The 24,274-nt window shown below is 40.9% G+C and overlaps 1 protein-coding gene across 2 annotated transcripts in view; it reads right to left on the reverse strand.

The window, feature by feature from the left end:
• Positions 1-20,075: 20,075 nt before the first annotated feature.
• The window catches only part of SMAD1 (SMAD family member 1), a 78,951-nt gene continuing 74,752 nt past the window's right edge, over positions 20,076-24,274 (reverse strand). For both annotated transcript variants that reach the window (XM_019420614.2, XM_053901218.1), the window contains exon 7: positions 20,076-21,458. In XM_019420614.2, the coding sequence (XP_019276159.1) occupies positions 21,315-21,458 (144 nt within the window). In that variant the 3' untranslated portion in view covers positions 20,076-21,314. The remainder of the gene's footprint in view (positions 21,459-24,274) is intronic.

Below are 24,274 nucleotides of genomic sequence, written 5' to 3' on the forward strand. Positions count from 1 at the left end.
TCTTTGCTTCTTGCCCATGTTTTACATGATCGCTACAGGTTATCAGCGGCTCAGTTGCTGTCCAATGCCCTTAACACTTTTTGTAATACAGTAGGTTTAAATAACATTTATTGTTTTTTTTTTCTTATTAGGAAAGCAATATGATCTTGTTGAAGAAAAATTGGAAAACACAGACCAGCAAAAAGAGTAAAATAAAACACCCATGATCCCACCATCTGGGAGTAATCGCTGTTAACAATTTCTAGGTATCAATTCAGCCCTCTTCTTATTATAAATATACACATTTATTTACTACAAGAAGACTATTCAGTATATGCTTTTTAAAACCTGATTTATAAATTTAACAGTCTACCACAAACTTCTTCCCATGCCAATAAGTGTTTGTCCACAGTATAATTTTTAAAGGCTAAACAAATTCCATCTTTGTAATTGCATAAATGTAATATTAAAATGCAGATCTGAACTATTGGCACAGACTTTGTAAGTTCAGGGAATACATAAACGCCTTCATTTTATCTCTCCTGTGTTGCATTTTAGTGCAATTTTTAAGGAAGGATTTGGTCAGCTTTTCCTAATCCCTTCACAGCTGCATTTTGACTATTTAGATACAGTCACAGCTGATCAAGGTTATGTGTGTCACTAACATATTTGCCTATAATGTAGTTCTTAGATGAATCCTGAAAAATGACTATAATTTCTAGAGACACCTGTTAGCAATTTATGGATATTTATTTATGCATTGACTGTCATCTCATTGCATACTCTGGACTACCAATGGTAGTTAGCAACAGAAAAGCAAAGTTTAAGTTAGGGAATGGGAAAAATGCAAACTTTCTTCTAGGAAAGGAATTTGTCTTTTGAATTGAAATCTATAGAGAAATCACCATCTTTTCCAAAGATGATGCTACCTAAGTATTTCCATGTGCCACCCAAAACCTTACGTGTAATTATGTTCATATTTCAAAGGCCCTCGGAGATCAAAAGGGATGAGGACTGCATTCTGCTGGCGGAGCCACTGTTTTCAGGAAGGAAAGGATATGTCGGTGAAAGGGATAGCCTTTTTCAACAACTCCAGTAAGGCCCCTCCCCACCATGTCCTCATGTCTCCTTTCTGACTGCCTCAACACCACCCAAAGAAGTCATAGTACAGCAAAGTTTTCTGTGAGCTTAACTATCCCACACCTGAGTTCCCTGTCTGACTATGATGAGAAGGACTGCTTCTCTGGTGAAATAAGAAACTCTTTTAAATCTGAGGACCAAGTGGGTCACTGACTTGAAGATCCTGAATGCTAGAGGTTTACTCCAAAGTAAGAATCAAAATTATGAACACAATTAGGGATACTTTGAAATTAAATTCAAAGATGGAAGTGTAGATCTTTATTTTAAAAATATATGGCAATAGGGAAATTATTGTTTCTAAACCATAAGAAATTTTTTTTAATGTTCATTTTTCATTTTTGAGAGAAAGAGAGAGAGAGAGACAGCACGAGTAGGGGAGGGGAAGAGAGAAGGGGGACAGAGGGTCCAAAGTGGGTTCTGTGCTGACAGCAGAGTGTGGAACGTAGGGCTCCAACTCACGTATTGTGAGATCATGACCTGAGCCTTAGTGGGACACTCAACCGACTGAGTCACCCAAGCGCCCCTGAACCATAAACATTTCTAATCAAGTATAAGAATAAGCACAAACTAATAAGAGAATTAAAGATCACACCCTTGGTTTATTGATCACATACAAGTATTCCCTTTCAATTTGCCAAATCACTCAGGCCATTTCTAAGGATATTTCTATGGACCTAGAAAATAGATTTGTGTTTCTGCCACGGAGGGCTTTTATTACCAATAAATAAACTACATACACATGCATATGTGCACATGGACACAAGCTTCCATCTAGTTTCATAAATAACATTTCAAGAGCAGTAAACACTATTGTATATTAGTGTTTATATATTATGTAACATATATAAGATACTATTGTATATTAGTTCTAGAAACTTTTTCAATTTAAAATGAAGCCAGGTTGGGGCACCTGGGTGGCTCAGTCGGTTAAGCATCTGACTTCAGCTCAGGTCACCATCTCGCAGTCTGTGAGTTCGAGCCCCGCTTCGGGCTCTGGGCTGATGGCTCAGAGCCTGGAGCCTGTTTCAGATTCTGTGTCTCCCTCTCTCTCTGCCCCTCCCCTGTTCATGCTCTGTCTCTCTCTGTCCCAAAAATAAATAAACATTAAAATGAAGCCAGGAGCAAAGTCCCAAAGAATCTTTAATTAATGCTCAAAAAATAATTGTTGATTGAAACTCTGTTCAGTCAACATGCCTCTAAGAAAGAAAATATATATTTGCTGACATAGAAATATATTTCTATTTTCACTTAAAATGACTCATCTTACTTGCCTGTGCTTAGTTTTTCTCTTGTCTTTTCTCTACACACACACACGCGCACACACACACACACACACACCACACAATTAGATAATAAGTACTCAAAAGATATTTCTTGAACCAATGATCCTTAGAATTGGAAAGTATATGTAGATGACCTGAGAAGAATTATTTGTTAAGTCAAGACACTCAAGGGAGACAAAACTCTTAATGAAATGTATATATTTTGAGAGACTTTTAGATCGGAAAATGACCTAACAGATCTTTCCATCCAACCCCTTTATTTTACTGATAAAGGGACTCCCACCCTGGGAAGTGAGGTCCAGCCATCCAAGGCCAGAGAGCCATCTGTTGGCAAAGCTGATCCTCAAAGACTCCAGGACTCCCAGGTCTCCCGATACTTAGGCCAAATACTTTTCACTCCTACTGTATCATTTCTCACCTGGTGTGTACTTAATGAAATCTACACATGTAATAATAATATACATACATGTTTATAAACTATACACTGGCATTTATTGGAAGTTATGCTACTCATAAATCAATTCCTCACAGAAACCTTCACCTATCCCTCAGACTTGTCAAAGCACCCATTCACTCTCATAGACTAATGTCCCGCTCATTCAAAGCACTAACTCCAGGCATAATCTTACGTTTTCTTGTGTGATCACAAGACTGTTAACTCTGTGAGGGTAGGAAATATATCTATTTTTGCTCACTGTCATATCCCAAGCATCTAGCACAGCGTCTGGCACTAAACAGATGCTTAGTTAAGGGGCACCTGGATGGCTCAGTCGGTTAAGCATCCGACTTTGGCTCAGGACATGATCTCACCCTCTGTGGGTTTGAGCCCTGCGTCGGGCTCTGTGCTGACAGCTCAGAGCCTGGAGCCTGCTTCAGATTCTGTGTCTCCGTCTCTCCCTGCCCCTCCCCTGCTTGCACTCTGTCTCTCAAAAATAAATAAATAAATGTTAAAAAAAAACAACAACAGATGTTTAATTATATATTGAGTGAATGGTGATCATTGGTGCTAATGACTGAAAAAAATGGGGAGTTAGTGTACATATGCATGTCTGTGTGTGTGTATATACACACACACACACACACACACACACACACACACACCATTATATATCTACCTATATGTATATAATTTATTATAGGAATTGGGTGACATTGTGGAGGTCGAGAAGAGAGATGTGAGATGAAGAACCAGGAAAGCCAGGGATATGATTTTGTCCAAATCCAAAGGCCTGAGAACCAAGAGCACCAGTGTCAGGCAGGAGAAAATGGAGGTCCTACCTCAGGCAAAACAAACAAATTCATCCTTTTGTTGTTGTTGTTGTTGTATTTAGGTCCTCAACACATTGGATGGTGCCCACCCACATTGGTGAGGATGATCTTCTTTACTTAGTCTATGGATTCAAACGATAACCTCTTCTGGAAACATCCTCACAGACACACCCTGAAATAATGTTTTACCAGCTCTCTGGGCATCCTTTAGTCCAGTCAAGATAACACATAAAACAAACCATGATCATGATGTATGTCAACACTGGGGGTGCTTCTAACTCCCTTGTCATTCATGGGCCACTTAAAACTGTTCTTTTATTTTAAGTTAATCCATTTATTTTGAGAGAGAGGCAGAGAGAAAGGGAGAGAGAATTCCAAGCAGGCTCTATGCTGTCAGCACAGAGCCCAGTGCAGGGCTCAGTCTCATGAACCGTGAGATCATGACCTGAAGTAAAATCAAGACCCAGATGCTCAACTGACTGAGCCACCCAGGTGCCCCAAAACTGTTCTTAATATTTCATATGTATAGGAACCTCATGTTATTTTGTCTGTGGTTATATTTCCTGTCCTTCAAGGCACAATCAAGCCCATTTGCCTCAAGTTATGCTTTTGTGGATTTTCCTTTCACCACATTCTGGCCCACTTTTTGATGTGTGAGAATTCCACAGGAGACCTTATTCAAGATGGCAGACCAAAGCACACACATGGAGCTCCACTCTCCCTTCAGATACCATTAATATTGTCATAAAGTAACCTAAAATTAAAAATAAAATCTCAGCAATAAAAAAACAAATGCAAGGGATCCATCAGCAGATAAGAGAGCTCAACCCATTTCTGGAATTTGTGGGAAAGGATGAAGACTGTGACCATGAGGCTGAGAGGAAGCAGCAGCTGCCTAGAACATAAAAGGTGAGAGAGCTGTAGCTATGGGAAGGGACTGGCAATGACAGACATCACAGCACAAGGAAGAGAAGTGAGGTAGAGAACAGAAGGACTAATATTTAGAAGAGTTCTGTCATCTCCCTCTCCAACTTTTGCTTGCAGAACTGCTTCAGCCTGGCCATTACTCTAAGACACAGAAATTGGAGGATTGTTCCCCCAGCAAACTCTCTGGGAAGAACTGGGGTAGCCACTATGGTCTTGGACTCCAGAATAAAACCCTGCTAATTTTGGCATTTAGGATGCTGCTAACATACAGCTAAGAAGGATACCTGCTGAGCAACAAGCCCATTGCTAACACTCAGAGGGTGTTAGGCTTCTAATTGGCCTTTTTATTGCCTTTTTTGTCAGGATGAATGGAGAATAAGAGGTCAACATTCATTGGAGAAAAGCAAGCACCATGATGTAGAGAGTCCAAGATTAAAAATCCACAGCAACAACAATGAAAACCCAGAAAAATCTATAGCAGGAAAACATTAAACAAGGTATTTAAATTTTTTTCAGAAAAAAAAAGATATTTTGGAAAATAAAAGGTATTTCAGATTCACTTTGCGATAATCTACATGAAAAAAGATACATGTTCTTAAAATAAAAGTATATCCATAAAATAAGAATAGGATCCTAGTGAAGAAAAACAATCAAGAAACAATAGGTCTTGAGGGGCGCCTGGGTGGCTCAGTCTGTTAAGCGTCCGACTTCGGCTCAGGTCATGATCTCACGGTCTGTGAGTTCGAGCCCCGCGTCGGGCTCTGTGCTGACATCTCAGAGCCTGGAGCCTGCTTCCGATTGTGTGCCTCTATCTCTCTCTCCCTTCCCCACTCATGTTCTGTCTCTTTCTCTCTCTCAAAAATAAATAAACATTAAAAAAAAAAAAGAAATTTATGGTCCAAATAAAAAGTACGCTAAAATCAAATTGATTGTGTAATTTTGATTGCACAAAAGGAGAACCCATTTGAAGTTGACTCTAGAAACATTTCCCTCCAAGGGATGAGGTTGTTGTGATGTTAGAACCACAGAGTCACTTGGCTCTGGATGGATACTTTCTATGTAGTTATGATAACGTTAATGCTGTTTATTGGTTTGGAACATTTAGAATCAACCTGTGTGCAAATCACAGCAGACTTGATTCTGTTTAAGGAACGCAGTGTAAACACCATCAACCTTGACATTGTACAAATAGAGGTTCTGGTTACAAGGCCAGGAGGAGAAGCTGAGGGCAAAATGAAGGAAACAAGAATCATGAAATTGCTACCCTGGGCGGAGGCAGGAAGGGGATGTGGGAGCCGTAGAAGTTAGCTACGTCATCTATCACAGGGCGGAATCAATAAAAGAGGTCTAGAATCGATAAATCAAGAAAGAGAAGTAGAAGCTTATTATTTAGAGCTGCAGAGATGGCAAAAAAAGAAAAACAATAGCAGATGACAATGGGTGCCTCAGGGCAGCCCAACCGAGAAAAGGGAGAGCAGAAGGGATTGTTGTTTTGCAAGAAGTCTTCTGTACTATTTGTTAATTAATCACAGGAACGTCACCTTTATGAAAAATTTAAACAATCATATTTGTAAACAAAATCTCAAACAAAAACGAAAGGCTGCATGAGCTACGTAAAAGATGCAAGTTAGACAGAGGGCACTGTAGTAATCCTATTTACAACAGAAATTCAAGATTACTATCCAGCCTCCTTCTCCTGCCTACGGCCTCAGTAAGGCCTCCCGAGATTTGTGTTTGGGGGTCAACATTCAGCACCGCGCACACAGCTGGCCTGGCGACTGGGGAAGAATGCTGGAGGACAAGTCAAGTATCATGTGGTAATAACATCTGACCCCTAATCAATAGCACAGGGCATTTCTCCAACTTGCCTGGCTTCTCAGGCCATCTGCCTTTTGGCCACTCACATGTAGTCAGCTCCCATCAAACAGCGGCTTGGCCACTATGTGAAGGAACCCGGAGGGAGGTGACTGTTCTGCCAGTGACCCCAATTCTATTAGAGTGTCACCACACACTGCAGGTGATTAAGGCTTGTGTTGGAACTGTCCCAGGTTTTTTTACTTCCTCGTCGCAATTTCCTGGCAGCTGTGCTCCAAGTCTAGATGAAATCTTGACTCTTACCAGAAGCCACTCTCAATAAACATTTGCTGAATAAATGCTTGCATACATGAATGAATGATTAGAAGCCAGAGGAAAAAGCCTCCAAGAGAGGCTTGGGGCGAGCAGGACAGCAAGCGGGTACTCGGGATCTTTGCAGGTGGGGGAGAGGGGTGGGCATGCCAGGCGGCATGTGGGGGATGTGGGGGCGAGAGCAGGCCACGGACAGCTGGCTTTTCCTATTAGCTTTCTCTTTGTGCCGTTTGCTCTGAACTCTTCTTTCTCTCCTGCCTTGTGCCACTCGGCCCCGGGACCTGGGCTTTCATGTGTCCTCCTGGCCACCCTTCGGTTCTGTTCAGCATCTGCAATGCACATCCTATGTACATAATTCTAATACTTGGCTTCTCCACATTCACAGAATGTTCCTATCATTTCCCTTCTTGCGTTTCTTCCTGCATAGTGTCTAGCCTTTTTTAGGAATTACAACAGAGGGAGGACAGGTTACCCCCTACACACCACTCGCCCCCCAGCTGACTCTTTCATGCTAGATGTACCTCATTGAGCTGTTCTGCATTTGGGAGCTTTCTCTCCCTCCCTCCCCCAGTAAGCAACTCTGAATAAGACTTTTTCAGCAGTAGTTCCAAGCCTCAAGGATAATCACCACAGGCAGTCGTGCAACCTGGGAACCTCCTGTTCTTCAGTATTTAAAAGCCGGGAAAATGGATACACCATAATAGACTGTTCTTGTCACTCTCCACAGCCATTGCATCAAGGCAATAATACTTTTTTTTTTTAATTTTAATGTTTATTTATTTTTTAGAGAGAGAAGGAGAGAGACAGAGTGCAAGCAAGGTTAAGGACAGAGAGACAGGTTAAGCAAGCAAAGTTAAGGACAGGGAGACACAGAATCCAAAGCAGGTTCCAGGCTTCGAGCTATCAGCGTAGAGCCCGACATGGGGCTCGAGCCCACGAACCGTGAGGACGCTTAACTGAGCCACAGGCACCCCAAGGCAGTAATTCTAAAGAATTTTTCATGAGAAAAAAATAAATAACCTTTTTTTAAAATTTTTTTTTACCATTCCAAACCAAAGTCCTGTAATGCTTCTCTTCTAAAAGCACAAAAATGGAGTTGAAACCATACTTTTCAAGGGAACTTCTAGTTGTCATTCCCTATAGGGAACGCGAAGTAACAAAACATTGTCCCTGTAAAAAATTTAAATAACATGGCCCATGTATAAATAAAGCAAGGCATCACAATTTTAGAAACTAAGAGCCTATGAAACTGCAATTTCAGGAGCTCCAACACAGCTCAGTAATTTTATTATAGAATTTGCATTCTGACCTGCAGTACCAATTTGAACAAAATTTAAAGTATCTCCAAAGGGTGTGTGTTGTGGGGGACAAATGAAAGTATCAAATAGCGCTCAGTCGTAGTAGTCACACAATCTGGTGTAAAACAGAGATCAAGTGCAGTAAGTATATGCCTTAGCCCTAGTTTTAAAGTGGTACCCACTGATATTGTATTCAATTTAGGACAACTGGGATACTGCCATCAGTTTAAGAAGCCTTTCTAAGAAAACCGCCGGAAGCATCAGCCCTCTCTGATGGGAAGGCAACATGGGCAAGCAGTGGAAACAAGCAGTGGAGACTGGGTTCCAGGCACAGCTAGGACACTAAGGTGCCACGCAGCCTTGGACAACTCACCCAACCTCCCAGGCCAGAGTTTTCTTTATTGAGGGAGGAAAGTTCATATTGGGCTACATTTATTTTATTTTATTTTATTTTATTTTATTTTATTTTATTTTTATTCTATTTTATATTTTATCTTACTGTAGTTTTGTTTTTAAGTGAGCTCTCTATGCCCCCCCATGACCCCAAGATCAAGAGTCATATGCTCTACCGACTGAGCCAGCCAGACACCCCAATATTGGGCTAGATCTTAACCTTTCGTTGGTCACAGATGGTTTTGAGAATGGGGTGGGCCCATCCACCCACAGGGAAAATATACCTCACTACATACACAAAACATTTTACATGCAGTTTTAGGGGCTCATCGCACCCCCAACCTCTCCATCCCCCTGCCCTATGCACATGGATGTATGAGGGCATGTGGGCTAGATGTTCTCCCTGGTTCTTCAAGTTCTCTCCTTCTTGAGGCTGCTGGGCTGCCTCCCCTTAGCTATTCACCAGGCTGGGCCACATCCTCCACTCTTAGAACCCCCTATTGTAGTCTTACAGTCAACAAATGCCCTCGATGAAAGATTATGGAATTTCACATCTGTAAATATTAACCTGCCTTCCTGAATCCTCTGTGTTGCTACTGAACACTATTCTGAAGAGGTAGAATATAAGAATCCCAAGGAAAGGAAGCTCAGATCTCACATTCAGACTCAGGGTGAGCCTTCCCTATGGAAAGAGCAAATCATGTTCAACTGTGAAAAGATAAAAATCATATTTAGAATAGCAGTTTCTGAAATATCAGATCATTATCAGCTTATTCCACCAAAAGATCATTAAATCTTTAGGTAAATTCATTGTTTTTTTTTCAGACCAATGTACACTGAGTGTCTATCGTGCTCTGAGCCTCGGGTAGTGCAGGAGAGACTAACATAAGTGAGATACAGTCCTGCATTCAAACAGCAGCTAGTCCAGTGGAAGAATAGGAAGAGAAAATTGCACTAGGAACATGCATCACTTTAAATGGAAATAAGCTGAGGGTGCTATGGTAGCATAATGGCGGAGGGGGGATGGGGTTCCACCACTGCCCAGGACAGTGGCTGTCATGGGTGAGGACAACAAATTTTCCAGAGTGACTAGAGCTTAGGGCCTGCGAGGGGACAGGCTAGCAGGTGGGAGCAGTCAGACTATGCTCTGCAAGTAGGTGGCACTTCTCTGATCTCATTATTATACATGCCATATATGGTGATGAAAACTTACCAGAGGATTTTCATCAGAGTAGAGTGATAACCCTGGAATTTTAGCAAGCGCATGTAGTGGATGGGTTAAAGATGGGGGAACCTGAGGCAGGTTAGTTAATGCTCTTTACACACATCTCTCTTTGGATGCTCTCCTGATGAAAGTTTCATTCGCCTAAGCCCCATGCTTATATGCCGGTTTTTGGTAAACATTTCTCCTTGCTCAATAGGTCATCAAGGTTTGCTGGGAGATGTTTGACCCCATGTTCCTCCATCATGATTTTGTTTTTAACCTCAGTTTGAACAAGAAATCACTTATATGGGCTCTTATACCCTGCATATGTGACCACAGATATGTTTTAACTGAGAAATACCACACCTAACTAGAAAGAGCTCACAAATCTATTGTGAATGTACTTGCAGTTGGTACTAATTTGCAGTCTTTGAAACGGTGAGCATGGGTGCTGGCCACCATATTGGTTCAAATGTCTTAACATTTTCTTTTAGAATGCAAGCATTTACAGTTTTGTATGTTCAGAATTATGAATGATATTCATATGTTACCACCAAGATGCTTTAGCTTGCCTCCCTCTACTCATGCTTTAATTCTAGAAACATTTTCTGGGCCCCTACCATATTCTCAGATAATGTTCAATGTTCTGTTGTGTAAGACAGAGAAGGTCCCCGATCAGGTGGTGATCTCTGGCGATGTGATGGAGAGTGCCTCGGGCGAGCAAGGATCCAAGGAGGTAATACCCAAGCAGGAGCCATTGTGCAAACAGCAGGGAGAGGAGCACTGGAGGGAGGGAGAATTAGTGGCTGGTGCAGAGGTACTCAGTCGGGTAAGAACTTGGTGTGTCTGAGAATTTGGATTGGGGTGGGAGGAGGTCAGACAGGAGAGGTAAGCCAGAACCAGAGAGCATGGGACACCAAATCTCAAACCTAAGACCCAATGCCTCTTTAAAAAAGAATTGTAGTGCCCCTCCTGTGGCTCAAAAAGGAAATTCCTTTCTATGTTAATTTCACCTTCACTGTTTTAAAATTTAAAAACATATTAAGACTACAAAAGCTATCAAATTTCCCTAGGAACAATAAGAATGGTATTAAACCATGAATTCCTGCCCCTAGTTTGTAGGTGGCCAATGAATTGATGGACCTCATCTGCAATTTTTCCCATGAGAAGAGTGAGACCTCTCCTCCATGGCCCATGTTGATTATTACTTATTTTGTTGTAAGATTGCCATGGTAACCATAGTCTATCATTGGGAAATAATTTTTGCTTCGTATAGAAGTTCCCTCATCTCATCTCTCAACAGATGAGTATCATTAGTTCAAAATTTTTGCTCGTAAGTCCAAACAGGTATCATCAATCAACCATTAATTCCTGTTAAAGGAGTAATTTTAAAAAGCAATTTATAATAAAGTGCTTTGTATTTCAACACGTAAATGTTTAGGCACAACTCCGCTGGAAGACAGAAGTAAGCAGATAACGGCCCACTTAGGCAGAATCAACGTGCATGTGAAGGGATGTTGCAGTAATGATTCAAACATGGTCAGTGGCTCCTTCAGCAGTGAGGAGATTTTCCGAAATGGTGAACATTTCTAGATAAAATTTGGAACAAAACACAGCACATCCTTTTCTATTTTGTACTTAATATGTAATATCAAGTCTGGATTCAGGCTCAGGTAATGATCAACAGGCAGAATGAAGGCTCATCCTGGGGCGCCTGGGGGGCTGAATCAGTTAAGGGTGGGACTCTTGGTTTCAGTTCAGGTCATTGATCTCCTGGTTCCTGAGTTTAAGCCTTGTGTCGGGCTCCATACTGGCAGTGCAGAGCCTGCTTGGGATTCTCTCTCCCTCCCCCGCTCATTCTCTCTCTCTTAAAATACATAAATAAGTTAGAAAGAAAGAAAGAAAGAAAGAAAGAAAGAAAGAAAGAAAGAAAGAAGGCTCATCCTGTAGCTGCAGGACATCTAGCATACTTACCCCGCCCACTAAATGCCAGTCGCAGCACCCCCTCCCAATCACTATGATAATCATAATCCCATAAAACTCTAATCACCCCCTAGGAATGAGAACCACTGAGGCAGTGTCTCATGAGCCACAGGAGGGTTTGGAATTGATGCTAAGCACCTGTGGGAACTCAGTGAAAGCTTTTGTGCTAGGAAGTGACATGAACTGATTTGCATTTTTATTTTATTTTTTTAATTTTTTTTAACGTTTATTTATTTTTGAGACAGAGAGAGACAGAGCATGAACAGGGGAGGGGCAGAGAGAGAGGGAGACACAGAATCTGAAACGGGCTCCAGGCTCTGAGCTGTCAGCACAGAGCCCGACACGGGGCTTGAACTCACGGACCGTGAGATCATGACCTGAGCCGAAGTCTGATGCTTAAGCGACTGAGCCATCCAGGCGCCCCCGATTTGCATTTTTAAAGGTTTTCCCTGGTGCCATGTGGAGAGTCAATTGTAGCAAGAGCAAGATTAGTGACCCGGGAGACCAACCAGAAAGTGATGGTTGTGGTCCAGGCAAGAGATGATGGTGCCTTAGGCTAGGAAGGAAGGAGCAGAGATGGAAAGAAGTGGAGAAAGATGTGTTTTGAGGGTAGAGGCAATGGGATCTACAGATGGGATGGATGTGGGATGAGAAAAGATTTGTGGCTTTAGCAACTGCGTGAATGATGGTGGTCTTTACCAAGGAGGGGAAGAGCATGTGGGGGTGTGGCATGGGATCAAGTTCAGTTTTGGCCATGTTAAGTTTGAGATGTCACCCATGTGGAGATGTCAAGCAGGCACTTGGATATCTGAGTTCCCAAGGGATGCCCCGGCTGGAGACACATCTGTGAGTCAATGGTATATAGAAGGTAATCAAAGCCATGGGATTGGAGAGTGGAAGAAGTCACCTTGGGAGGGAGGTGTATAAAGAGGAGAAGGACAGCTAGGACAGAGCCTTGGGGCCCTCCAACACCATTAAATGAGGCCTCTACTCTATTAATTATTCCATTAAGAGCAACACTGAAGTTTTTACATTAATTTTAATGGGAATATTTAATGATTAATGACACCAGTTTTGGCTTATGAACAAAAATTTTGGAACTAATTATACTCATTTATCAAAGCATGGAGATGTACTTCTTCATGAATTTCAAATTATTTCCCAATGCATAGAGTATGATTATCATAACAGTCTTGTGATACAAAAGTAGTAATTAATGTTTGGATTAAGGGCAGTCTACATAAGGGAGAACTTGGGCTTGCCTTCTCATGAAAAACTACAGATGAAGTCTATTAATCAATATTTATTGGCCCCCTACAGAATAGGCACTGAGGTTTTTCAGCTTAAAAATCACTTATATATTCTCTAAGGGAATTTGATGGATTCCTTTTTTTTTAATTTTAAAAATCTTCCTTTTTTATAGCTTTATTAAGATATAACTTTCATATCATGCAACTTTATCGTTTTTTAATTTGAAGGCAGTGAAGGTGAACTTTCAAATAGACACATATAGATTAAAAAATAAATCACCCTGGCAGCCTAACCAAACATAAGTATGGTAACTCCTGTTTATTGGGCACCAACTCAGGTACCGATATGACAAGCAGACTTGTCCCTCTTCTTCACACATCACTGAAGGGTGTGACTCCCATTTTACAGAGAGAAACCCAGGGTCAAAGGACTGGAGAACTTCACAAGGATCACCAGAGATCACCAAGGGCCAGAGTCTGGATATAGGTCTCTGACTTGGACCCTTTCTCTCTCCCTTACTTCCTCTTGCTCCAGTCTCCTGAAAGACAGAAGCTCCAGTCTGGAATATATATAGGAACCCTCCATCCATTTTAAAGATAGATCAGGACGCCTGGGTGGCTCAGTCAGTTAAGCATCTGACTCTTGACTTCTGCTCAGGGCATGATCTCAAAGTTCATGAGTTCAAGCCCCATTTGGGCTCTGTGCTTGAGATTCTCTCTCTTTCTGCCCCCCCGCCCCCACTCCACTGCTGCACCCCTGCTTGAACTTTCTCTCTCAAAATAAATAAATGAACTTAAAAAAAAAAAAAAAAGGTTGATCAGTGTCACAACCTATTTGGATTGGTGTCTCAATCATTGAAATTTTAAAGCGTTTTACTGTCACATAGGGGCACCTGGGTGTTTCAGTTGATTAAGCGTCTGACTTTGGCTCGGGTCATGATCTCATGGCTCATGAGTTTGAGCCCCGTGTCAGGCTCTGTGCTGACAGCTCAGAGCCTGAAACCTGCTTTGGATTCTGTCTCCCTCTCTCCCTGCCCCTCTCCCACTCATTCTCTCTCTCTCTCTCTCTCTCTCTCTCTCAAAAATAAACACACACAAAAAAATAAAGGCTCTTTACTGTCACATGAGGATTAGCTTTAGAGACATTTCTTAGTGGTGTTACAGTTAATGCCTTATGCTTAAGTAGAATTACATATCCTATAAAGGTTAAATGGGTTTATCTTGTCTCCTTCCTCTCAAAAGGACTATGCAAATTTAAATTTCTAAATATACTTAGTCAAGTGAGGGGATGGAGCTGGAAAATTGGTAGGAACATGAGTTAATGGATTTTACTAGATACGAGTGGGTTATTAATATACGATGACTGGTAACTGGTAGAATCTGCTGTGTATTTAGGCAGACACCCAGGGCACAGTGACTGCCAGTTCACCCAGTTAGGAATCATACGCTTCCAGAAGTAGAATAGGAGGCTTCCATGTCCTGACCAGAGGAGACAGAATTACACTACCAAAATAAATCCTTGCCTACACAGGGATAAACAAGAATTTGGAATGTTGGAACGACACAGAAAAAGAATGGCTAAGGTTGTGGGGAAGGCATACGCTGGATGTAAATTTCCAGTGGGGTGGCCTCTCAGCAGATGGAGGAGACTCTGGGTCAGAACTCTAGAGAAGCCCAAATCCTTTGGGATTAGTGACACTCTAAGGCAGGAGTTACGATTCTGAGACCGGGTTTGGCAAATATTCAAAGTAGAATAACGTAGGATGGAACCAGGAATAAAGACATTATTTTAATATTGGGAAACACAAGGGTAAGAGGTATCCTAATAAGTGGCTAGTCTATAAATTAAGGGTGGATTAAGGAGTAATGTAAATCAATATTTGTAAGTACTCTGAAAGCAGTTATTTAGTAAATAGAATAAAACTGGCAATAGTGTTACATCAAGAATCTTCTGTCAAGAATCTATAGGTAGGATTCTTGTTGGAAGCAGCAGGAGAAAATGGACAAGATTTATATTTTATTAACATTAGCTGTGCTATACACACTGGCCACTGCTTTTTTTTTCTTTAATGTTTATTATTGTTGTGGGGATTTAAAAAATTCTTACTGGGTTTCAAATCATCTACGATGTCCCAGAGATAAGAGTTCATTTATTAGGCCTGGGGCACATGGGTGGCTCCGTTGGTTAAGCATCTGACTTTGGCTCAGGTCATGATCTCACGGTTTGTGAGTTTGAGCCCCGTGTCGGGCTCTGTGCTGACAGCTCGGAGCCTGGAGCCTGCTTCGGATTCTGTGTCTCCCTCTCTCTCTGACCCTCCCCACTCATGCTATGTCTCTCTATATTTATTTTTAATTTTTTTTAACACTTATTTTTGAGAGAGAGAGAGAGAGACAGAGTATGAGCAAGGGAGGGGCAGAAAGAGAGGGAGAATCAGAATTTGAAGCAGGCTCCAGGCTCCAAGCTGTCAGCACAGAGCCCAATGCAGGGCTCGAACCCACTAACTGCGAGATCATGACCTGAGCCGAAGTCAGACCCTCAACTGACTGAGCTACCCAGGTGCCCCAAACATTAAAAATTAAAAAAAAAAAAAAAAAAAAAGAGTTTATTAGGCCTGTATTGATGAAGCCCTCTAGGTCATCGTCACCATTGTACCCAAGCCACTATTAAGCGCTTACTGTGTGCCTGCTTCTGTGCCAAGTATTTAGTGCACATCACAGCATCACACAACCTGTGAGAGTGTGACTATTATTCTTCCATTTACAGATGATGAGACTGAAGCTCATACATTAATTCGCTTGCCTGAGATGACACAGCTGGAAGGTGACAGAGTCAGCATTAAAAAAAATGTCTATAATAATTCATGTGCCCAGATTCTTTATCACATCTGCAACATAACTATACATCCATGCAATGGAAATCCATGCAATGGAAATATGGTGGAGGTGAATTTATTCTTTTGTCTCCATCTGACCCAAGACTAGAGGAAAAAACAAAATTTTCTCTCATGTTCTCACAAAATATCTAGTCTTAAGGAATAACAGCAGCTTGATTTCAATTTGTTTTTTTTTTTAACCTTTTAAAAACTTACTCTCCAAGGCTATCTTACTTTGATTTACTTGTCTTTGAGATCAAGGCAGGGGAGGGGGTAATTTACACATTGTCAGCTTTTCACAAAGTCTTCCTTAAAGCCATTCCTGAGCTTTTAAATATAACAGGACCCTGCCTTTTAAACTGCGAATTGCATCTCGGTGAGAATGTATTATGGCTTTTCAGTTGCTAGCATTGAGCTTCCAGATCTTCCGTGAAGAGATTTTCAGTTCCAGTGCTTGGAAACTGTAGGCCTGAGAATTCCCTCCAGCACCATCCTTGGGGACCACTGCCTTAAAAACCACTTAAGAATTGTGCGGATTTTAAAATTACAGTCAACAGACTCAATTAAAAAAAAAGAGTTTCCAGTAAACTGCCTACAATCCCAATTCTCCCAGAAAAAATAAGAAATGTGTATGCAACAAAGAAATCAATGCACATTGAGACCAAACAGCTCGTCTTCTGCGTTGGGTGAAACCTGAGTTTTGAGATCTAAATCTGGTACGGTAATGTGCCAGGCATTCGGCACCATCCCCTCTGAGAAGTCTTCCCTGAGTCTTCGGGTCCAGTTTATACTCCCTTCTGTGCCCTCTGCTGTCACAGCACAATGTTATTGTGTCACTTATCTTCCTTTCTCATTAGAGTGCAAGCTGCGCAGGTAGGGCGGGGGATTTATTCGCTTTTATCACTCAGCACAATGGTTGGCACAGGGTTGGTGCCGATAACTGCTTAACAAATGGAGCCAATCACCTTGATGCTAGTGACTAACCTTTAGACCTGAATTTCCTATAGCATGCCGAATATCTCTATGCCGGGTTGTCATAACCACCTGGTTCAAGGATAAAGTAATTTAATCACCAACGGTTAGTACAGGTGACTTTCAGTTTCTTCCTTTTGTTTTCCTTAGACTTTAAAAATCTTTAGCGAACCAGTATTGTTTGGTTAAAAGAAAATTACCTATAGAAATGGTGTATCTTTAAAAAAGTCAGGTATGGGGCTCCTGGGTAGCTCAGTTGGTTAAGTGTCTGACTCTTGATTTCAGCTCAGGTCATGATCTCATGGTCCTGCGGAGCCTGCTTGGGATTCTCTCTCTCTCTCTCTCTCTCTCTCTCTCTGCTCTTCCCCCACTCCTGCTTACTTGCACTCTCTTTCTCAAAATAAATAAGCAAGCATTTTTTAAAAAGTCAAGTATGTTCAGGGTGCCTGGGTGGCCCAGTCGGTTGAGCGTCCGACTTCAGCCCAGGTCATGATCTCGTGGTCTGTGGGCTCGAGCCCCGCATCCGGCTCTGTGCTGAGAGCTCAGAGCCTGGAGCCTGCTTTGGATTCTGTGTCTCCCTCCCTCTGTCCCTCCCCCGCTCACGCTTGGTCTCTCTCTCTCTCTCTCTCTGTCAAAAATAAACATTAAAACATATAAAAATAAAATTTTAAAAATAAAAAAATAAATACAAATTCAAGTATGTTCATACCGTATTGCTTAAACCACGTATTCTTGCAGGCTGACAAAAACTCAAACTACATGAAGCGAAAGAGCGGATTAGCCATAAAGATTCTGGTGTCGCAGGATAACCATTAACAGGAATGTGGCAGCGCTTGGTAAGTCCTACACCCTACAGTCTGGATGCCCTTAAAACTCTCTCTTACGTTCTCATCCCCAGCCCATAGAGCCAAAGAGGTGGTAGGGGCAATCCCAAGGTTTACCTTAGCTTCAGCCAGACACAGAAAAACTCTTCTAGTCTCAGCATTCCTACAGAACAGGTCCCTACGGAGACCACCTAATAGTGGCCAGAGGGACTGTTTGATAAATCCCACGGTAATCCTGTAGGTTGGAGGAATGTCTTCAGAAACTGGTGGGCAGATGCCGGGGTGGACCAAGCAACAGGTTATCTGTCACGTATACTTCTACTCAGACTGTTCTCTTGCCCAGAAGTTTCTCCAATTATGAAAATGCTTCCAACCTTCAAAGCTCAACCTTAAATACCACTTCCTCTGTAAAACCTTTATGGATCTCTTTACTCACTGAAGTCTGAACTGTATCTTCTTTCCTTTGTGCTTTTCCTTCTGCCTTATTTTATACTGTTTATATGTCTGCAAACTAACAACAGAAACATATATAATGGAATTAACTCTAAATTTTTAAGTCCTACCTGAATTGAAATTCTGATTCCCAGACTAACTAGCTAGGTGACTTTGGGCAAGTTATTTAGCTTCTGGGCTAGTTTCCTCATTTATAAGAAAAATGACAGGAGTTGAGGATAGAGTATTCTTTTATGTTCTTGTGTGGAAACTGCCTCACAGTGCTTGGCGTGGGAAGCCTTCACAAATCGCTAGCTTTCTTCCGTTGGGTTTCTCTGATCACTAGACTACATACTCCCTGAGGTCAGTCAGGATTCCCCACCATGCTTCTTACATATTTGAAAGGTAAGTAGTCTTCATCAAATGTTTGTTGATTTGAACTCTTTTCTGATTGCTTTCCCAGACAGTGAATTGGTCGTATTATTATCTATTGAGAAGTTCTAAGTGCTTCGCGTGTATTGACTTAATTTCCATGGTAACTCCATGAGATAGGCTTTGTTGCTTCTATTTTATGGGTGATTAAACAGGTGCAGGAAACTTAAGGAACTCACTGGATGTCGGAAACGAGGGAGTGAGGAGCTCTAGGCCCTCCAATTCTAATCATCCCCGTTTGTGGTTTCTTGGTGGCAGGAAATAGGTCTACTATGAAACAGCTCACATTGCTTTTTGTTTGAATTTGTTGAATTTAAAGTAATCCAAACAGTTGCTCTTTTTTTTCCCCCCTTAATCTGAAACTTCCAGGAGACTCAATAGTCTCCTATGACGACAATGACCTCTATCAAGATTTTACCAAAAACACAAATAATTGCACTTGAGCAGGAAGGACTCATTTACCATGCCGCAAATTCCTAGGGTCCCCCCTTCCAGTAGGTTTCAATCTTCTGGATTATTTTGGAGTTTGACCCAGTCTATCTCCAAGCTGCCTACTAGTGTGCTACACCCAGTTAACAATTTGCATAACTGTACCAGCAAGCAGCCATGGGAACTGGGGGAAACAAAAAGTAGCTAACTGCTAGGAAGAGGGTGAGAAAAATGACCCTGGCTCTTTATTGTTGGACAATTTTCAGCGACACTTCGTTGTTGAAGCTCAATAGTTTTAATTTATTCATCTTCTCTAACGTTATTGTATCACACTAATCCCCATCATCACTCCTGATCACCCGTGAGAGGAATGACTTAGGGAAATGGGAAAATAGCACACAGGAGAGGGTTTAACAGTGACTCCCGTACTCACACGCAGTAATGTTTCCAGGGCATTTTCACACCTTTTTCTTCCAAAAGACCTTCACCTCAACTTTGTGATAAGGAAACAGTGTCTCCTTTTTACAAGTGAGGGACCAGAGGTTCACTGAAGTTAAGTGACCCAGCAGATGCCCATAAACGTGTGCACTAATATAGGTATTCTATCCAGGGCTTTCTCCACTGGCACAATGTTTTTGGAGACAGCAAGATGCAGCAGAAGTTTCTGTTTGGTCACAGTTCAGGGCAGAAACGGGGCTATGGTAAACAACTGTGGGAAGGACGTATCAAAAGAAGAAGGGGTGGCATCGATGTGGCCAAGGGAAGAATCTAAGTCTTCTCAAGTCTGTGTCCTTCATGGGCAAACTGTCTGGGGTTGGGGTGGGGGATGGGAGAGAGGACAGAGGATTCCCGCAGGAGGTGGATGGGCAAGCGAACACCGTCTGGCTGCAGTTTTGAGCTCTCCTTCCGGGCCAACGTTACACTTGCTTTTTTGTGTGAAGCTGAGATGCTGTAGAGTGTTGTCCATCTGGAATTGTTGGTGCTGCAATTCCTCACATAAACAAGTTTATACGGTTAGGTCTAAAATTCCAAATTTTGCTCCTTTTTTCTTAATTTCCAAAGTTCCACACGTCCTTTTCTGATTTACAGGGATGCTGCCCTCTTCATGATTCAGTTTCCCTGTCTCTGTATTAGTAATTTAGTTTTTTATGTTTGGCAAAGAATTATTTGAGAGAAATCTCTCCGAAGATTCAGAAGTAAATCTGATTGATCCTAAAATCTAGCATGTGAAATAAGGAAATGACAAATTTTTAATCAAAGTAAGCAATAATGACAGGTTTATTTAAAATTTCCAGTAGAGAAAACCCACTAGTTTTGGAATAAAAGTACTCAATGTACGAGAGCATAAGTGAATATAAAAGATTAGCAGAAGAAAAATAAAACCAAACACAGTACAAAAAAAATCCTTAAAAGTTTGAAATGGATTTAAACAGGGATGTTCTTTAAATCCTCCAAATATTTAACAGTTGGTGAACAATTCACTTGAAAATTAAAGCCTGTTTCTGTAAACTCCATAAAAAACTGCTTATTAAATTGAAGCACTCCATACGGTTGGTATTGAGACATATAGGCAGTCGATTTCAGAGTAGCAGGAATTACTCATTTGCTCTCACAGTTACATGAATTAACCAGCTGCACAACTGCTTTTTGGAGAGGATGGGATAGAAGGCGCCCAAAAAAAAAAAAGAAAAAAAAAAAAAAAAGAAAAGGATAAAATGTCTAAAAAATTGAAACACAGCAAAATTCAGGCATCGGTTTGTTTCTTGAAAGTCACAAACTGACTTTTTACAGTATATTCTACATTTGCAGTTGTCATTTCCCTCTCCCCCACCCCCTCAAATACTAAGTCCACTAGTCTAATCCATTCTTAACTTCCAAATATTCTGTACATATATATTTAGCAAAGAGCATATACCTAACATTATTCTGACAGCAGTATGGTCAGCGTACAATTTTAGAAAGATTACCATGTATATCATCAGGTTAAACTTTACTTAAAAAACAAAAAAACCCATTACTAAACAAATAGTTTTAAAATATTATGAAAACCCATGAAAATAAGACTCAACATGGGTTCTAAACCTGATAAAAACACACTTCAGAAAGACTATTAATGCTAAACTTCTGCCAAACGATGACCTTAAAGTGCCAAACACAAAAGAATCTCTTAGGACCATTTCTCTTAGGACCAAATAGATAATTTGTCCCTGGCTTGGCCATCTCTCCTTTAACTATACAGGAAGTCCTGCTAAAAGTATGCATTTTAGTTGATTTTACAATAGAATGTTACAATGTAAACTAAACAGGTTCTCGATATCGACAGTATGTTACCAAGGTTTTTGTTTTTTTTTATTTTTTTAATTTCTGAATCCAACAGTTGGTCACAGAGGTCAAGTATTATCAAGGCTCCTTTGTCAGTTCTTGATCGTGTCTGACTCATCCATCCTTCAAGTACATGCAAGGCTCAATAGTTTTCAAGAGGCAGAAGCCTGAGGCTGTTTAAGACACAGATGAAATAGGATTGTGAGGTGAACCCATCTGAGTAAGAACTTTATCCAGCCACTGGAGGGGGCCATGCAGGTGGATCTCAATCCAGCAGGGGGTGCTAGTAACATCCTGGCGGTGATATTCTGCTCCCCAACCCTAGAAGACACAGTGGAGGTCATTTAACTTGCTTCACTCCGTGATTAAACTTTTTAAGTAAGAACAATTCAAGTAATCAGACACTCTTGATTAAAGACACAGATGCCTTCCATAAGACAGATGCTTGTGTGCACAAACACATACAGTATGGCAGGCAGTTTCAGGTGATGGGTGTGTTCTAGGCTCCCTAAGTTCCCTCCACAGAATCAAAGTTAAGAAGCACTGGTCTTGGGGAATGAAAGTTTCAAATATATTATAAGGCTGTTTCATTTAACGAAGGCACCTTTTAACTTTTTATCATCAAGAAAATAAAGAAAAAGTCATGTTAGCCAAACTGACTTTCTGCTTCTTCCCTCCTCAGCCACTGAAGGTCCTCCTACCAACACAGAGCTCTTGATCTGTCAGTCTCTAAGCAAACGGGCAGAGGCACATACATATCCAGAAAGCTATTATGGACACCGAAGCATTGCTTTGAATCAATAGATTCCATTATACATTTGTACAAGAAGGTAGTCTGCCAGACATCTTCAGTATGACTGAATCGGGACACTAAAGTTGCAAAAGACAAAGGTAATTTTGCAACTGCAATGATCAAAAACTCACTAGTGTGGTGGGCAATGGAATATAAAGCTCTGATAAACCCTTGTTTCATGAGGAATGTCAGAGAAGGCTGGGTTCTATTTATCTGATACCTATCTACTCTAGGAATTTCAAGAAGTACATATAAATATCAGAACTCTCAGGAAGGTGTGATATACGAAGTGCATATGTATATACATTCATACATTTGTACAAATATCAATACACTGCTATGTTTAATTTAAAGGTATGTGTGCCTGTTTCCCCCATTAGACAGTAAGTTCTTTGAAGGCAGGGATCAAATCTTATTTATCTTCATCTCAAACATCTAGCACAGTGATTGGCACAAAGCAGAAGCTCTAGAAATACGTGTTCAGCTGAATGGACTTGGATTTTTCAGATATATGGGGAATTTACTGTGCAAATAATTTAGAAAATGTATGTTTTAAAGTCCAAGATAATCATCTTCAAAATGGCAAAAAGACTGGCTATTAAAATTAGCAAAATGACCTATATAATTTCTCTAAGATGCTAAGTGTGCAAGGGCAAGGTATAAAACCCTTATGGTTTTAATAAAGAACAATACCATATAAACACTATGCAAACTTGTTGTTGCAAATGTATGATAAGCAGCTGCCCTTCATCATGTCAGCAGGAGTTTTAAAACAAAGTTTGTTCACCCTTAGCTTTCCACATCCAGCTTCCCAGCTATGTCTATTATATCTTATATTAGCCTCCATTCCAGTATATATCACGTTATTTTATAATTAAGCATATACTAGGCTGTAAGCATTTGTGAAGCTAGAAACTTTAAGGTGCTTTTTTTCATCTTTGTATTAATTCTCTGGAATAGTGCTAAAAATATTTGCTGAATGAATGAAATCCAATACATTTTTAATGCATATCCTCGTATCATAAATACTTTTTATTAGTATAAAGTTTGTTTTTACTTGTGTGTAAATAATTAAAAATCTATAAAAGTAAAACCATTAAAAGTGACAGGGTAAACAATATGAAATGAGTTTGAAGAGAAATCCAACTGGAGCAGTAGAGTCATAGATTCTTCTTGAGTGGCCCTTCAAGATTAATAGACTCATCAAGGGAACTCTGTAATGATTACCACAGTTCCCAACTCTATCCACCCATTTTAAAGATGAACATGAGGAAGGGCAAAAGATCCCTGTGCCTTAATCACACAGTTAAAATAGCAGCTAAGGGGCGCCTGGGTGGCTCAGTTGGTTAAACGTCCGACTTCGGCTCCTGTCATGATGTCACGGTTCAGGAGTTTGAGCCCCTCGTGGGGCTCTATGCTGACAGCTCAAAGCCTGGAGCCTGCTTTGGATTCTAAGTCTCTCTCTCTCTCTCTGCCCCTCCCCCCACTCATGCTCTTTCTCACTCTCTCAAAAATAAATGTTAAAAAATAAAATAAAATAAAATAAAATAAAATAAAATAAAATAAAATAAAATAAAATAAAATGGCAGATAAAACTAGAACCTGGGTTTCCTGACTCTTAATAGGTATTCTTAGGCGCCTGGGTGGCTAAGTTTGCTAAATGCCAGACTTCAGCTGAGGTCATGATCTCATGGTTCGTGCCCTGTGTTGGGCTCTGTGCTGACAGCTCAGAGCCTGGAGCCTGCTTCAGATTCTGTGTCTCCCTCTCTCGCTCACACTTTGTCTCTCTCTCTCTCTTTCAAAAATAAATAAACATTAAAAAAAAATAGGTATTCTTTCCTCAATACCAATAAAACAACAAATAAGGGGCACCTCGGTGGCTCAGTCAGTTAAGGGTCCAACTCTTGATCTCAGCTCAGGGCACGATCTCATGGTTCGTGAGACAGAGCCCTGAGCTGGGCTCTGTGGTGACAGCGCAAAGCCTGTTCGGGATTCTCTCTCTGCCTCTTCCCTGCTTGTGCAAGCACGCACCCTCTCTCCCTCAAAATACATCAACTGTAAAAAAAAAAAAAAAACACAAAAAAAAACCCAACAAACAAAAACCATCGCTGGCAAGTCAGAGTCTTCATTTTAAAATTCATTTTAGCCAAATGCAAAGTCAAAAATTAAACCGTGAATGTTAATAGTGCATGAGAAAGATCTTTCCAGTCCCATAGGTACACAGCATATTGGTAAACTTCTTTAAAAGGTAAAAACCCTCCTTTAATACTAACAAGGTACCATACTCAGCCACACACACACATCACAAAACTGGTGAATTATGTTTCAAGAAAACCAACACCAG

Source organism: Panthera pardus, unplaced genomic scaffold (genome assembly GCF_024362965.1).
Source record: "Panthera pardus isolate Hobbes unplaced genomic scaffold, ASM2436296v1 HiC_scaffold_13, whole genome shotgun sequence".
NCBI lineage: Eukaryota > Metazoa > Chordata > Mammalia > Carnivora > Felidae > Panthera > Panthera pardus.